The sequence below is a fragment of the Bos grunniens genome, chromosome X, assembly GCF_055505025.1.
Source record: "Bos grunniens cultivar Pamir isolate PY7600 chromosome X, Bosgru_T2T1.0, whole genome shotgun sequence".
Taxonomy (NCBI): Eukaryota; Metazoa; Chordata; class Mammalia; order Artiodactyla; family Bovidae; genus Bos; species Bos grunniens.
In genome coordinates, this window is record NC_141194.1 from 125,956,517 (window position 1) to 125,973,676 (window position 17,160).

The 17,160-nt window shown below is 44.4% G+C and overlaps 1 protein-coding gene across 6 annotated transcripts; it reads left to right on the plus strand.

Moving 5' to 3' along the window:
• Window positions 1–541: 541 nt before the first annotated feature.
• On the plus strand, window positions 542–12,386 carry LOC147341317 (zinc finger protein 75D-like). 6 transcript variants are annotated; one of them, XM_086389171.1, is made up of 7 exons: window positions 542–782; window positions 2,240–2,478; window positions 2,764–3,287; window positions 4,461–4,650; window positions 5,357–5,448; window positions 5,778–5,904; window positions 11,451–12,386. In XM_086389171.1, exons 3-7 carry the CDS (start codon window positions 2,841–2,843, stop codon window positions 12,158–12,160), a joined length of 1,566 nt encoding a protein of 521 aa, XP_086245297.1. In that variant the 5' UTR covers window positions 542–782; window positions 2,240–2,478; window positions 2,764–2,840; the 3' UTR covers window positions 12,161–12,386. The 6 variants fall into 6 exon arrangements, with proteins under 6 accessions (XP_086245297.1, XP_086245294.1, XP_086245298.1 ...); XM_086389170.1 differs by having other exon boundaries at window positions 769–882; XM_086389168.1 differs by lacking the exon at window positions 2,240–2,478.
• Window positions 12,387–17,160: the final 4,774 nt, after the last annotated feature.

The following is a 17,160-nucleotide window of genomic DNA, read 5'->3' on the forward strand; positions in this document are numbered from 1 at the left end:
TGGAAGGGACACCATGAGGTTAAAACCTATCTAATAAAAATAAACAATAATAGTTGGGAAGCACGTGCCTGCAAACCAGAAAAGGATTTTTAAAATATCAGGGACTGCTGCTCCTGATCCAGCGAGGGGTCTGGCCAGGAGGACCAAAAGCCTCTTAACTCGAGTCCGGGACAATTCTAGTGATGACTTTCGGAGATAGGGGTCCTAACCAGGCGAACTTCCCGGTAGAAAAAGCCACCGGCTGTTGGAACGTGATTCTGTAACAATCTGGACGCAAGACACGCGGCAAGTCGGAGGGTCTGAGATCGGGGACGCTCGCAGAAGACAGCCTCCTTCGCGGCGCCGCTAGGACTCCCGTGAGCCCGAGACACGCTGACCTGAACTGTCTGCATCCGGGGCTGACCCCAGGATGGGGCGGACCTGCGGGACACTTCCGGACTCGCGCGGGCGCGAACACACAGGTCTGGGGAGGGCGGTGATGGGCGTGGATATCACGCAGCCACCGGAAGCCATCCTCTCTTTTCCGGTCGGCGTCCGGCCCACAGCACGAGACCCCGAAATGGCGAGCCGGGGTACGGTCTCCAGACGTTAGAGGGGTCGCGCCGGGGACTGAACTTCCAAGGTCCGTGCGCTCCCGGGGCCTCGCGCCTTCCCAGCACCGCCCCTGGGGGCGCAGGAACCCGGACCTCCCTGCCTCCCCACGACGGCGTGAGGTGTGGTGACATCATAGCCGAGCCCAGGAAGAGGGAAGTGGCGTCCACGGAAGTCAGAGCTGGGTGGAGGTAATCAGGAAGCTGATTTTCCTTGGGGGTTTGGTCAGGAGACCCTCGAGAAATAACGAGCCATACCCTTAGAGATACCTCACGAGCCAGCTGGGTTGCGGTGAGCGGGGGTGGGGGGAAGGGCGGAAGTTAGCCGGGGCTCGGCCTTTTCGTTTTCGCTGTGGCTTCTTTGCCGGGCGGCGGGTGGGTCTGAGAACCGGCGATACCTGTTCTCGAGGAGGCCGGTACTCAGGCAGGCACCTACAGTCATACCTAACCTCCGGAAGCAAACTTTTGTACACTGTGTGGAGACAAACCCAGGGTTGCTGCTGAAGTAGACTCAGAGGCTGCTGGTGTGTGGAGAGCTTTTGGTACTTTGGACCTAGAAGGTGTAGGTGGGCCATAGGGCGGAAAGGCCTACCAGTGCACCCAGCGAAACTTGCCCGTTTCTGCTGGCTTATGAGCATATTACTGGTGAATTTGAAAGTCGCTCAGTTGCGTCCAACTCTTTTCGAATACAGTCCATGGAATTCTCCAGGCCAGAATACTGGAGTGGGTAGCGTTTCCCGTCTCCAGGGGATCTTCCCAACCCAGGGGTCGAACCTAGGTCTCCCACATTGTGGGCAGATTCTTTACCACCTGAGCCACAAGGGAAGTCCAAGAATACTGGAGTGGGTAGCCTATCCCTTCTCCAGCAGATCTTCCCGGCCTAGGAATCCAACTGGGGTCTCCTGCATTGCAGGCGGATTCTTTACTAAAACTGAGCTATCAGGGAAGCTCCGAGAAAGATGTCATTTCAGCCTCCAAGACATTAGTTTCTGCTGACAGAGAAATGCAGGAAGTGTCCCTGTACTTCTCGACCTAGATAGGCATCAAGAACCAACCATTTCTTAGAATACCTGTGGGTTCCTTGAAAGAGCTTTGTTGTTGTTTCTCTTGGGTCCCCTCTGAGAAAATCAGACTCTCAAGACCATCGTCAGCCTTGCTTAAAAATCTCTATGACCCTGAGGAAATGTCAAGTCAAGACAAGGGTTACCTTTTCTAGGACCTTTCTTGTTTCCGAAGAACCTTAATCGTCACTGTTTCTCCGTTTGTTTGTTTGTTTTTTTTAAGAGTGTGACGTTTGGATATCTTGTAAACAAAGCCAGCTGTCAGTTTTTCTGGTAAAGTGAGCAGAAATTTTCATACATAGGTAGAAAGGGGCTGCTGCTGCTAAGTCGCTTCAGTCGTGTCCAACTCTGTGCGACCCCATAGATGGCAACCCACCAAGCTCCCCACTCCCTGGGATTCTCCATGCAAGAGTACTGGAGTGGGGTGCCTTTGCCTTCTCTGAAAAAGGGGTACAGTGACATTCATATGTGTTCCCAGGAGGTGCCAAAGAAGCAGTGTTAATGCCATCTAATAGGTTAGTGGGGCAAACTTGCTGAAAGGAATAAGGTTACTTTTTCTCTAATTTTTTTCTGATCTGGGTGTCTCAGTTTCCCTTCCAGTATTAATATGATGGAAAAGAGAATCTAGATGTTCCGTGAAGCAAAGGAATCAGTCTGCATAAGAAGATGAAGGGACAGAGCAGTTGTCCCTCATCTCACTGAGGATAAGAAACTGGAATGATCTATTAAAATGTAGAGAAAGTCAAATACCCCTGTTTATAAAGGTGGGACAGGAAGTGCACAGATTAAATATTGGATAACATCAAAGCTCCTTTTAGCAAATGCATGTAAGTTTTTTATTCCTCAACCTTAAAGAAAAAGTGATGAACTAACATTTGTCTTTCCAGAGTTGTATATTTGTTTCAAAGTTGGGTAACAGAGGAAAGGTTGAAAACATGTCCTGAGTCTTGAGCCTTCAGGAGTAGCAGTTAATTTTAAAGAGGAGGCAGAACGGTTACTTTCTGTTCCTCCTTTTCTGATAACTTTCTGTTCTTCTTCTCTGATAAGTAAGTAAATGTGCATCATGTGGCTTTCTTCTTGATGTGTACTTTTTTTTTCCTCCCCTCTCTCAGTGCCCTTGGGGAGAAGATCCACTCATTGGTTTTGTACCAAAGCTGACAAGGCCTCAGTTATCAGGTGGCCCAGGAGGATGTCACAAGTAGGAGAAAAGCTGTTCCCAGAGCAAATAATGATGAGCCCTGTGAAGGCGCCTGCATGCTTGTACCCACATGTGGAGGTTTTACAGGGGACTAAGAGGTCTGTGAAAGAGAGTTCCAATAAGAGTAAGAAATCCAGCCCACAGATGGGCAGTCTTCATCCTGAGAGTGCTCGCCAGCACTTCCGGAGATTCTGTTACCATGACACACCTGGACCATATGAGGCTGTCAGCCAACTGCAGGAATTATGCTCTCAGTGGCTGAGGCCAGAGATCCACTCAAAAGAGCAAATCTTGGAATTGCTGGTGCTGGAGCAGTTCCTGGACGTTCTGCCCAGTCATATCCAGAACTGGGTGCAGAAGTATCGTCCACAGAACATCAAAGAGGCTGTGGCCCTGGTAGACCGCTTTCAGAGAGAATCTGGTGGAATAAGCAATGAGGTGAGCAGAAAGATTCCTTACATGTCACTGTGAAAGAGGGTGAAAGTGGGGTCAATAATTGGAGAATGAGATGGATTAAGTCACTCTTCTGTTGTTCCTTTAGAATAACTAAGTGCAATCTGAAATCACAGGCTTGCAGTGACAGCTTCCAGGTTGGGGAGTTCCTGAGAGTCTTTTCCTGGCCTTAGAAAAAAGAAATGCATTTTGCCCTCTTTAGGGCCAGGGTGAATTGAAGGTGGTGGGCCTGGCCTAGCATGGCCAAGGAGACAGGACTTAGCAGCCAAGAAATAAAAGGCAAGAAAATGCTAGGAAGGGAGGAAAAAACCTCCGAATGCAGGATTTTAAAGGTCAAAGGCAGGAGAGGGTAGCAGCCAAAGTATAAATCAAACCTTTCTGGGGAGACTGCAAAGAAAGAGAAGAAATGGAAGGAGAAAAGGGAAACAAGGATCAGAAAGAAGAAAAAAGCTAACAGTAAAATGGAGAAAATCTGAATGCTGAGGTGTGGTGCTCTCTGGGCTGGGAACACACATCTCAGGGCCAGGAGAAAAGTGTCTCCGTGGCCTGCCTTCATGCTTTGCCTTGGCTTTGCTGGTGAGTGGGTAACCAGGTCTGCCCTGGGGAGATGGCAGCCTACTTCTCCTTGAGAGCCCCGCCTTGAGGAGCACAAGTGTCTTATACACCTGAAGTGTATGGCGGAAAGTTGAATCCAGCTCTTCCCCCATTTTTTCCTCCACTGCATCCCCTTTCTCCATGAAATTGTTCCTGGACGTGGGAGGATTGGAAAATCCAACTGACAGAAAACCCTCTTTTATTCATTTTGTTGTTCTTTAGAGGAAACTAGAAAATAAAAGTCCACTAAAGCAAGGATCCAAGCCTAGAAAGCAAGAGATTGGAGGCAGTGAGAGAACAGGCAGCCTACCCCTACGCTGCTCTTGGCCTGAGCTGTGGCTGTCCAAGGAGGTGTGGAGGCAAGCAAGTCATAGCTTCTCTCATTTTAATCTGATTTTCCCAGATCATGTGTACAGTTCCTTGTGAGAAAATCATGGCGCAATATCTCTTCATTTTTAAAAATTTCCTTACACGCTCCCCAAACCTGGACTCTACTCTTGTTTGTTCTTCCATCACCACCCCAAAAACAAAAGCTCTTTTCTAATGAGGATGGGTTATTTTTAGGTCACAGCCCATGAACTGGGAAATGACACAGCGCTCTTGGGAGGAACAGCAGTGGCCCCAGGCTTTAAGTGGAAGCCAGCAGAGCCCCAACCAATGGGTGTGTTCCAGGAAGAATGTTCGAACATATACCAGGTACTGCAGGAGCCGGGCTGGAATACTCACAAAGAAAGCCAGCCTGTGGATGAAGGAGGTGAGGAGTTTCATCATAATTATCTTCTCCTGGGAGCTGTGATAGTAATTGGTTCAGGGAGCATTCCATGGGAATTTTCCAGGTGCCCAGTCATGCTTTCAGTTAGGATGACTGTCTAGTGGGAGTACAGTAGGTCCGTGGTGGGTGAAGGTGAAGGCCATTCTGGGGTACAGAAGCATCCAAACCACAGAACCCTGGTATTCACAATGTGGACCTTTCTCTATAGAAATTTGAGAGGGGAGAAGAAGGTAGAGCAGGGACAAGGCCGGGGGGTGGGGTGGGGTCATCTCATCATTAGAAGTTAGAGGAGAAATTGGGATCAGAAATGGGCTGTCAGTGGCAGAATGGGAAGAGAATTGTACACCAGGAAAAAAGTGATAAAAGAAATCTCCCATGTTTCCCACCAAGGTTTTAATTTTCAAACACCTCTAATGCTTGCCTAGCTCAGTGAACATTTTCTTTAATGAGAGGAAAAGCAGTGGATTTCCTTTCATTTAATGAAAACTGGGAACCAGTTCTATGGAGTGGTGGCTTTTTGGTTCTAATTTATGAGAAGGCCACTTGTGGTGCACATGTGTGAGCTTGCGTGTGCACACACACACGTGAAGGTGAGCTGTCTTTACTGAGGGAGTCCTAAACTGTAGAAGTTGGTTTGGGGTATTCATAAACAGAAAATATATATTTTTTTCTGGCTTCTTCCCCACAGCTGTGCCTGCTGAAGAGAGTCCAACTTTTTCTAAACAGAAAATCACCCCAAGCTGGAACATGGCATCTGAGCTCACCTGGCCTCAGTCCCTGGTGAGCTGTACTTTACAAGTATTTTCAGGCAGCCTGAATGTGGCCTTGTCTGCTTTTCTCTGCTGCCCATGATCCTGCCTTACACAGCAGATGCTCTGAGGCACATTAGCCCCGGGTGTTCCCTAGGCAACTAGGATTGGCACTGTGGGATTGGGCACCTCCCAAGCTGTGTACTGATCTCTTGGGCACCTTTCCTGTCATCTCACTCCTTTTCCCTTGAATCTTCTCTTAACTTTTTTGGTAACTGGCCTCCCATGTAATTCAGAAATGAGTGATAGGACGGCTTCTGTTGTAGCGAGTACTGAACTACAACTTACTCTCTTCTCTAGCGTCCATTGACATTTGAAGATGTGGCCTTGTATTTTTCCGAGGAAGAATGGAAAATAATGACCCCTGATGAGAAGACCCTCTACCTTGATGTAATGCAGGATGTCTATGAGGATGTCACCTCTGTAGGTAAAGAGTCTTCCTTTCCTTTGTACAGCAATTGAGCAATCTGTTACATCCTCAGTTCATGGAAAATGCACACCTGTGAGTGTCCCAGTGTCCCAGCAGTGGGTTGGTTCTCAGCTTGATGGTGTGAGGGAGAGGGAAGGCAGATCCAGATCACCTGGAGAGCTTTTTACAAATACACATCTTTCTCCTAAGTAGACTGCTTGATCTATCATACTCTTGCCCTACCCTGCAAGCCCACTCTTGCCAGATCTTTTCCATGTCCGTAGAAAGCACAGTTTACCCAGTTGTTCAGGCCCCAAAACTCTCAGTTATCCTTTTTTCCAGTCCTTTTGTTATACCCTACCCCCCAGCCAATCAGGAAGCAAGTACTCTTAACTCTGTCTTCAAAATAGGTCCTGAATACAACCATGTCTCAACCTCTTCTGCTCTTACCATCCTGGTCTCTGCCACCTCATCTCTAACCAGGTCTGCTGGAATACCACAGGACTCCTGTCCCACGACGTTTCCATGTGTCCTTAGGGTTAGTTCCTAGCTTCCTCATTGCACATCCAGCCACAGCCACGGTAGAATATAAAGAAGATACTGAGTTTAAGATTCCGCCCATTTAAATGTTTGGAATAAATAAAAGTATAAAGAGTTATTCACTTTTTCTGAAAATAGTCTGGAATTTAGATGGCAGTCCATGACCTCCAAGTTTTATCCTCAGAGCGTTATCATTGCACCCTAAACTTAAAGTGATCTGTTTAGCACAAGGGCAAGAACCATAGACCCAACGTCCCTAAGAGTTCGAGGACATTCTTGGAGAGTCTCTTTGAGGTAAACGTACATATAGGAAGAGGAGAAAATTCCTTAATAGGAGCCTTTATAAAGGCTTAACAATTTTAAGATTTTGTTCCTCCATATTTTTAAAAATTAACCTCTTTATTGACTGACTTGTAGATTCACATGCATATTTAAAATGTAACACAAAGAACCCATATACACTTTACCCATTTTCCTCAGTGATAACTTTTGCAAACGTACATGATGTCACAACCAGGATAATAAAGTGGGTACAGTCCACTGACCTTATTCATATTTTCATTTTCCTTGTATTCATTGGTGGGTGTGTATGTATTTAGTTATATAAGATTTGATCACGTGGAGGTTTGTATATTCACCACCCCAATGCAGATCCATTACCACAAGGATCCTTCCTGTTGCCCTTTTATCAATACAACAACACACCCTTCCCTCCCAAACCCTACCTCGTCACCAACCTGTGCCAACCACTGATCTGCTTACAGTTTTTAAAAATTTTGTCATTTCAAAAATAGAGCTTTGGGAGATTAACTTTTCTCCTTCACAATAATTCCCTGGAAATTCATCTAAGTTATTGTGTGTATCAGTAGTTCATTCATTTTTACTGCTGAGAAGTGTTCTGTAATATTGATAAACCATTGAAAGATATTTTTGCTGTCTTCAGTCTGGGGCTATTGTGAATAAAGCTGCCATGAACATTCCTGTACAGAATTTTGTGTAGAGATGCTAAGTTTGCGTTTCTCTGGGATAGAGAGTGAAAGAGTGAAATTGCCGTTTCATATGGTAATTAGATGTTGAATGCTAAACTGGTTTTCAGAGTGGCTGCATCATTTGACCTTCCTAGCCAGCAATGGATGTGATCGTTTCTCCACATTCTTGCCATTGTTTAATAGTATTACCACTTAAAATTTTTTTTTGGCTTTCTGTTAAGTATGTAATGTTATCTCATTGTGGCTTGGACTTGCATTTCGCTAATAGCTGATGATGATGTAGTTTTTCATGTGCTTATTTGCCATCTTTATATTATCTTCAGTGGAACGGCCTTTGCCATGGTTTTCATTTGGTTGTTTTTTAACTGTTGAATTTTGAGAGTTCTTGTATAGATTGTAGTGCTTTCTAGCGTATATGGTTTGCAAGTAGTTTCCCCAAGTCTGTATATTTTTCTTTTTATCCTCTTCCCATGGGTTTCCACAGAGTAAGTTTTTTATTTTGATGCCCAGTTTTTCACTTTTCTTTTTACCGATTGTATCTTTGCTATCAGGGCTAGCCATGGATCCCTAAAATTTTCTATGTTTTTCCTAAAAGTTTTTTAAGTTTGCATTTAAGTCTGTGATTTATATTGAGTAGATTCTATATAAGATAACGAAATTTAGATTGAAGCTCATTTGTGTTTTTGCTTGTGTAGGTCCAGTTGCTTCAGCCTTGTTTATTGAAAAGGCCTTCCTCCATTGAATTGCTTTTGCACTTTGGTCAAAATCAGTTGGGCATACTTGTGTATCTGTTTTGTTCCATCGAGTTATGTGTCTATCCCTCTGCCAATATTGCACTGTCTTGATTACTGTAGCTATACAATATAGAAAGCCCAAATCAAATAGAGTCTTTCTTCCCACTTTATTCTTTTGTCAAGGTAAATTTTATTTTAAGCTATGCTAGGGCCTGTGCCTTTACATGTAAAGTTTAGAATACGCTTATCTATAAGAAACTTTTTTGGAATTTTGCTAGAAATAACATTAAACTATATGTGAATTTGAGGAGGAATGATCTCTTTACTGTGTTGATTTTTCCAAACAATGAACACAGTATGTTTTTCAAGTTTTTTTGATTTCTTTCATCATTTAAAAAACGTTATCTACTTATCTATTTTGGCTACACTGGGTCTTTACTGTGGTGTGCAGGCTTCCCTAGTTAGAGCTCGAGGGCTCTCTCTAGTTTCAGGGTGCTAGCTTCATTGCCTTGGGGCATGTGGGATTTTAGTTCCCCAACCAGGGATCAGACCTGAGTCCCCTGCATTGGAAGGTGGATTCTTAACCACTGGACCACCAGGGAAGTCCCATCACCAACTTTTTGATAGAGAAAAAAATTTATTTTATCTATGTTTTTGTTGGAGTATAGTTGTTCATCTACTTTTTATAATTTTCAGTGTGCAGATCCTCTACATGTTTGCCAAGTATATGCAGGAGCATTTAATTTTCATTGGCACAACTGTAAATGGTATTATTTTAAATTTTTGTTAAAACAAATGTTCAGTGTTTTTACATAGGTCTGCCTATAATTTTATGTTTTCTTCTTTTATCCTGTGACCCTACTGAACTTGCTCATGAGTTCTAAGAAGGTTTTTTTTGGTAAATTTCTTGGGGTTTTTATACATAGTCACATGATCTACAGTGCTTTTTATTTCTTTATTTATTTGTTGCCTTGTTGCAGTAGGTCCAACTTCTGGTACAATGTTGAATACGAATGGTGAGAGCAAACATCCTTGCCTTCTTCTCAGTTTTATCATGGAAACGTTATGTCTTTCACCTTTACATATGATGTTAGTGCAGGGTTTTTATTGATACTTTATCAGGTTGATAATAATTCCTAACTTTCCTAGGGTTTTATTTATTTATTTTTGGCTGTGCTGGGTCTTCATTGCAGCACTCGGGATCTCTTTAGTTGAAGTGTGTGAACTCTTAGTTGTGGCATACAAATTCTTCGTTGCGTCCTTTCGGTATCTAGTTCCCTGACCAGGAATTGAACCTGGGCCGCTTGTATTGGGAATGTGGAGTCTTAGCCACTGGTCCACCAGGGAAGTCCCTCTTGAGTTTTTTTTATCGTTAATGGATGTAGGGTTTGTCAAATACTTTTCTGTGTCAGTCAATGGGATTATGATCTTTCAAAGCTCGTTGATATATGGTGGGTTATGTTGGTTGATTTCAAATATGGAAATCCTACTTGATCACAGTATATAATGCTTACATATTGTTACATTCAGCTTGCCAGTATTCTGTTGAGGATTTTCGTGTTGAAGTTCATGGGAGATGTTAGTCTGTAGTTTTCCTTCTGAGTACTGTCTTTGTGTGATTTTGTTACCAGAGTAATTACTGGCCTTATGAAATGATTTGGGTAATAGTTCTTCTTTTCTGGAAGAGATGATATAAAAGTGGTGTTAATTGTATAGATATTTTGTAGAATGCTCCAGTAACACTATATGAATCTGGAGATGTCTGTTTTGGCAGCTTTTTAATTATGAATTCAAGTTTTAATTTTCAGAGTGCTGTTCAGATTATCTATTTCACACTGGTTGAATTCTGGTAGTTTGTAGATTTTGAGAAATTTACCCATTTCCCCCTAACTTTTAACATTTGTGAACATAAGTTGCTGATAGTATTCCCTTATTATCTCTTTAATTGCTGCAGAACGTGTAGTGATAGACCCAGTTCCTTCCTGATATGGATGGTTTGCATCTTCTTTCATTTTTGCCTAAGTTAATACAGGTTTATCAGTTCTACTAATTTTTTGAGGAGCAAGTTTTTTGTTTAATTTTTGCTGTGATCTTTATTATTCCTTCAATTTTTATTTTCCTTTTATTCTAGCTTCTTCAGGTAGAAACGTAGATTATTTATTTGAGAGCTTTCCTCTTTTCTGTTGTGTGCCTTTAGGGCTATACATTTTCCTCTGAGCATTCCTATAGCTGCATTCCACATATTTTGATTATATTATATAATTTCATTTTCATTTAAGTATGTATTTTTAAATTTCCCTTGAGACTTTCTCTTTGAATCATGGATTATTTAGAAGTATATTTCCATTTGTTCCCATATATTTAAAATTTTTCTGTTGCCTTTCTGGTTTTGATTACCAATCTGATTCCATTTTCGTCAGATTGCCTTTTCACACTCAAGTTGTGTTTTTTTTGTTTTTGGTTCTACGTGTGCCGTGTGATTTATTTTTTTGTATCCTGATCATTTTGTCTATTATGTTAGGAGAGTCTGAGTCCTATTTAAATATTTTAATGGGCAGTCACTCTGTTTTAGTTTAGCATGTAAGTTCTTTTCTACTTTGTGGAATATGTGTCTAGTGACAGCTTAATTTTCAGAGCCTTTATGGTATTATTTTGGTCTCCTCGATTTATGTGGTACTGCTGGGATTCCCATGTGCTCCTGCTCATGCTGCCAGAGAGTGAGGAATGAGGAAAATCTTTACTTAGGCTAGAGTGTCTCTCAGTGGGAATCTCTGACCCGTAGGGATGAAGAGGCTTCCTGGGGCCGGCTGCTAGTGGCTGGTTAGCTAGGTCCATCTTGCTAGTTCTGCATGACAAATCTGATGTCTCCGATTGGAGTTCTGATGTTGTCAGACGGTTTCCCGTTTCCGATTGCGGATGGACTGAGCCTATTCAGGTAGCCTTCTGTTGCTCAGTTGAGATTTGGAAAACACGAGATCTGGGTTGCCTACATTTTTGGATGTGGGGATGTAAGATACCTACTGTGTTACTCTTCTAGTCCTGGAGTCCCAAACCATTTTGCCTTCCTCTTACCACTTTATAGAATTCTCTGTTCATTGTATCTTGCATTCTTGAATGGATTTGTAGTTGTGCCCAGAAAGGAAGACCAGGGAAAAATGGGTCTGTGCCATTTTGTCCAGATTGGACCAAAAATCCCTCGTTCCTGTATTTTTAAAAAGCTGTCAGTATTGATTTTTCTTCCATGCCTACAGTTTTCTTGTTCTGGGAAACAGATGGTTGATTCTTCTGTTTATTCCAACAGGGTTAAAGCTCAAAAATGACACTGGAAATGACCCACCTGTATCTCTTCCTACATTAGAGATACAACCATCAGGATGCGAAGTATTAAGAAAGGCCACAATGAAAGATGCTGAGACAACAATGGGCGATGTAAATCATGGTGGTACATGCAGGGTATGGAAACGACCTCGTGCTTTTCCAGGAAGGAAAAGAAAGAAACTTAAAACTTGTAAACAAGAGCTTCCAAAACCTGTTGATGTTCATGGGAAAGGCTGTGAGGGAGAGAAACCTTTTAAATGTCAGGAATGTGGAAAAAGCTTCAGAGTTAGCTCTGACCTTATTAAACATCAGAGGGTTCATACCGAAGAGAGACCCTATAAATGTGAACAATGTGACAAGCAGTTTAGATGGAGTTCAGATCTTAATAAGCACTTAATGGCACACCAAGGAATTAAACCATATAGATGCTCATGGTGTGGAAAAAGCTTTAGTCATAACACAAATCTACACACACACCTAAGAATTCACACTGGAGAGAAGCCCTTTAAATGTTATGAATGTGGGAAAAGATTCATTCAGAACTCCCACCTTATTAAACACCAGAGAACCCACACAGGTGAGCAGCCTTATACCTGTAGCATATGCAACAGAAATTTTAGCAGGCGTTCAAGCCTTCTTAGACACCAGAAACTCCACAAGAGAAGGGAATCATGTCCAGTGTCTCCAGTCTGAGGAAAGTCACCATTTAGAGCTAGATCCTGGATGTGATGAGAGTGCATAATGTTGAGATGGCCAGTAACAGTGTTTTTAGGAGGGGCACATGGGATGTTTCACAAAAAGGAATCTAAACTCTCTGTTTTATGCTTGTATCTTTTAGCTTTGTATTTTCAGTGCCTACCAGCAATACCTGGAAAATTCTTTATAAATAAAAGAGTGGAATCATTCTTTTATATCTGAAGTTACCTGTTTGTATCTGTCTGGTTACTCAGCCTCCCCATCCTCCATGATCTAAATTCTTCAGGTATCAGATACTCAGTAAATATATGATGGTGAGGAATCCTACTCCTATTCTTTCTCATGAGAGATGGATCATAAGAGTATACAGTTTCTCTGAAGGGAGCTCAGAATGAATTACTAAGTTTGAGGCAGTATCTGTGGCTATCACCCTATCTACATGAACAACCTAAGCCCAGGGTTCAGAGAACTGTATCCTGAAACAGGAAGAGAAGTTTCAGTGTTTGCCCTGGGAGAAGTACCCCCATTCTAGTTGCCTCTCCCCTGAGCACCCACTACTGCAGTGTTTTCTGTCAAGGAATTCTAGCATTAAGCAAAGGCCTAGGGCCTTGGAAGCACTTGGTACCTTTCTTCCTGCTGAGCCTTCGACACTTAGGTATTTAGACTGAAATGATGAAGGAGGCAGCCTGGGCTCTCATCTGAGTACTTATCTCTGTAGAAGGCATAGGGCATGTGAGTGGCCTTTTTTTTTTAAAAACTTTCATTATATGGACCAAAAGACTTTCACGTTGATGCCACCCTGCTCCAGGACCTAACAGGAGGCCAACTTGTATGGCTGTTCAGGCATTGCTTCATATGTATGGATGCTTTGCAGGAAGATCTGGAGATTTTGCAAACTGATTTATTCAGAATGGTAAGGAGAGCCCTGTGGCCTCATGGTCTTGTAGACTCAGTGAACATTGGATGCTAGGAGGGAATGTCCAGTCAGAGCAGGGTAAGGCCTGTGACTTAAAAGTGAAAGCCAAGTCAGACAGAAACTGGTTTGTTCATGTTGGGATTTTAGTTCCCGGACCAGGGATCAAACCTGTGCCCCCTGCAGTAGAAGCATGGAGTCCTAATCACTGGACAGCCAGGAGAATCCATGTGTAGCATTTAGAAAGAAGAGATGGACTCAAAAATTGAAGGAAGTATTGTGCAGATGGAGCCAGTAGTTATTGCCCATTCACCAAAGTTCCTGAGAACAGGTTGGCAAAGGGGCACTCCATCTTCCCAAAGCTGCTGTCCCCACTCACAACACTTGTAGCTTCAGAGTTCTGCAAGTTCTCATCTATACTGACATTCCCAGGAGAGGTTAAAAACAGGAAACATGGGTCTTCTTTTAGAGATTTTTTTTTTAATTGGAGGAAAATTGCTTTACAATGTTATATTGGTTTCAGCTGTACAACAATGCAAATCAGCCATAAGTATACATATTTCACCTCCCTCTTGAGCTTCCGTCCCCTCCCCAATCCCTCCCCTCTAGGTCATCACAGAGCACCTGCCTGTGATGCTATACAGCATCACAGATGCTATACAGAACAGCAACTTCTCACCTGCTATAGAGATCGAGTTTTTTTTTTTTTTTTTTTTTTTAAGGCATAAATGGCAGAAAGACCTTTTAGATGTAAAGAGAAACAGGAAAAGTATTGGGAATGCCTGGTTCCAAGTTCAGATACTCCACTGCTCCGGGAAGAAAGGACATTCTTGTAGTGAAACAGAATGTAGAAGTTGGGTCTCCTGGCTGACTCATTAGTACCTGTTCTTCCCTTTCAACCCTCTGCCGTGGCCTCGCAGGGCCCCCTTCCCCATGCATCTTGACCACTCATATCAGCCCTCACCATCTCAGAAGTGGGCACTAAGGGAAGAAATGGCAGGATGAAATGAAGGAGAGAGATTCTGCTTCATACTCGCTAGCCACCTCCCTGGCATGTGGCTAAAGAGGCAAGAACTCCGATGCTTTTCTGAGGACAACGGAGACATCATACAAAATCCAGGGGACTGGAGATGCAGGCTGGATATTCATTCAGGGGACAAAATGGAGAGGCCACTTAAGATCCCACAGGCAGAGATGGCACTGAAGAGACGAAAGATGACCAGAGCCAGGGGTGAGGGCTGTGGGCTCCTCTCTTCCCACCACTGTGCTCCGACTCACAGCAAGTGAGGGATATCAGGGAAAAGATGGGCTGAGAATGGAGCCAGGAGAGCAGCAGGCAGTGGTCTTTTGCCCTCCAATCTCTGTGATGCCTGAGGTTGGGAGTCAAGGGCTCAGGGAGCAGAGTGCCACTGCCCACTGTGACCAAGGTACCACCACCTGTCCTCACGTGCAGGCCAGTTCATGCAAGACATGTCTCTTCAACTTCTGCCCAGAAAACAGTGACGTGGCTGCTACCAAAGAGCCTGTGGGGCATCCTTTCCAGCCCTTCTCCCATCCCAGCAGCCTCTTCCTCCATCACTGCCTTGCTCCCTTGGCCATGGCCATGCCCGCTTCAGCCACCACCAGTTGTGAGTGTAAACTGTCCCTCTGTCCCCAGGGGAATGGGCACAGTGACTGAGAATGGGCAGGGAGAAAAGAAAAATGAAATTATGGTCTTGTCGTTGTCAGATTCAAATGCTCTCTTTGCTACCTCTTCCCTCTAGTTTTTGAAAAACATGAGATGTTAGGTTGTTGGTCATCATGATGACCCTGTTGGGGTGGGATGGAGGGAAGCTACTCCTAATAGGGAGGGGATTCCCTACAAAATCCTGTCCCAGGCTGAGTGGCCAGACATAGTGGCTGTGAAGGCTGTCCATTCCTGTCACTGTCTTTGCCTTCTTCCCTCCCTCTGTGCCACCTGCTCCTTCCTACCGTCATAGGCCAGGCGAGGGATGTAGCTGTGGACAAAGTGAAGGGGAGGGAGGGCCATCCTACTGAGGATCAACAGTCATGAGCACGTGAGGAGGAGTGGTGGTGAGCACCTGTCACCTCTTGATCTTCCAGACCACCTGGGGGAAGGAGGGAGGGAGAAGGCCAGGCCAGCTCTGGGAAGCAGTTCTGCTCCAGGGTTGGCATTTCAGGTGAAGTAGAGAGAAAGACAAAGAAGGAAATGGCAACCCACTCCAGTGTTCTTGCCTGGAGAATCCCAGGGATGAGGGAGCCTGGTGGGCTGCTGTCTATGGGGTTGCACAGAGTCGGACATGACTGAAGTGACTTAGCAGCAGCAGCAGAGAGAAAGAGCCAGGAAACGCCAAGAGAGGTTTCCCTCATCCATCCTTAGGCTCTGATGTGTGACCGGGGGTGACAGGAAAGAACTGACTCCAACCTCTGGGCTGCAGACACCTCAGAGGAACTTGAGTTTGGTGACAGATCTCATGGCTGAGAGTGTTCTCTTTTCAGGTAGTACCCATATATCTGCCATCCCCAGGCCTCCCTTGGGGAGGCCCTTAGCTTCCCTAATGGATGTTATTGTGGGTTTTCTTCTTAACCTTATGCCCCACTCACTGAAGTGTCAGCACCGTATTTTTTGGGCATTCCCCATGCTGGAGCCAGTGCAGGTTCTCACATAAAGTTGAGGTGGTACAGGCACAAGCTGTCTGCTCATTGTGTGTGTGTATGTGAAAAGTAAACCTAAAGGGAAACATCTAATCCCTTAGAAGACTGAAAAATAGCCATCTTAACTCTGTCTATTGTTTGCTTTTAAGAAATAGGGAGTTTGGGATGGACATGTACACACTGCTGTATTTAAAATGGATAACCAACTGTAGAGCACAGGGAACTCTACTCAATGTTGTGTGGCAGCCTGGATGGCAGGGAAGTTTGGGGGAGAATAGATACATGTGTATACATATGGCTGAGTCCCTGGGCTATGCACCTGGAACTATACCCCAAAACAAAAGTTAAAAAAAGGCCTTTCTTAAAACAGGTAAGCAGGTATGTAAGCTGAGAGAAATGTAACAGCAGGGGGCAGTCTATGTGGCTCATATTCTGCTTTGTCCAGCCCTTACTCCCACAGATCCCGACAGCGGGTGAAAACTTTCTGAAAATTCACAAGGGAAAAAATTCTCAGGTCTTCAGGCTCGGTGGACACAGGCCTACCCAGGCCCAGGCTCCTAATGGTCCTTGTACAAAGACTCGCCCCTCCCTTGCCAAAGCCTTTCTGCCCATTGTGCTGGCCAGGGCCCCTCTGGGAGCTGGCATCCCCACGGGATAGATCAGCACGAAAACAATATATCTTCCCATCAGTGGTCTTTGACAAGTCTGGGAAGCAAGGCTTCCTTATCTGTGGTCCATGGATGAGTTCAAAGGACTTTCAAAATTCTGAGTATGTGGGCATTTCTCTGAGAAGCTATGTGGTAACTTGTTGGGGTTATTGAAAGTCTTTGTGACCCCTGAGCCTTTAGGCACAATTACTGCTGCAGTTACTTAAAGCTGTGTCCCTGACTCCTCAAGTCTTGTAGTGCATTAGGGCTGAAGGGCCCTTGGAAAAGCTAGGGAGACCAATCCCTGGTTTTACAGAATAGGAAACTGGAGCTTAGATGGTTTCCTTTCCAGGGTTTTGAGACAGAGGGGGGATTGGAATAGAATCTCCCAAGACCCAAGCCTTGAGACTAAGGTCCCTCTCTCCACACATCACAGTACCTTCACCCTGGCAGTGGCATCTCAGGAAGTGTCATCACTTTCAAAAGGTGATCGCTTGGCTATCTCCCATGGGACTAGGAATTTGTTTTTAGCGATGGTCTGTTTTGTTGTAGCCACCCAGGTGGCTCAGTGGTAAAGAATCTGCCTGCCAATGAAGGAGACATAAGAGACACAGGTTCGATCCCTGGGTCAGGAAGATCCCCTGAAGGGGGGCATGGCAACCCACTCCAGTATTATTGCTTGGGAAATCCCATGGACAAAGGAGCCTGGTGGGATAAAACCCATGGGGTTGCAAAGACTCGGACACAGCTCAGTGACTAAACAGCAACAATATCCTTGCACA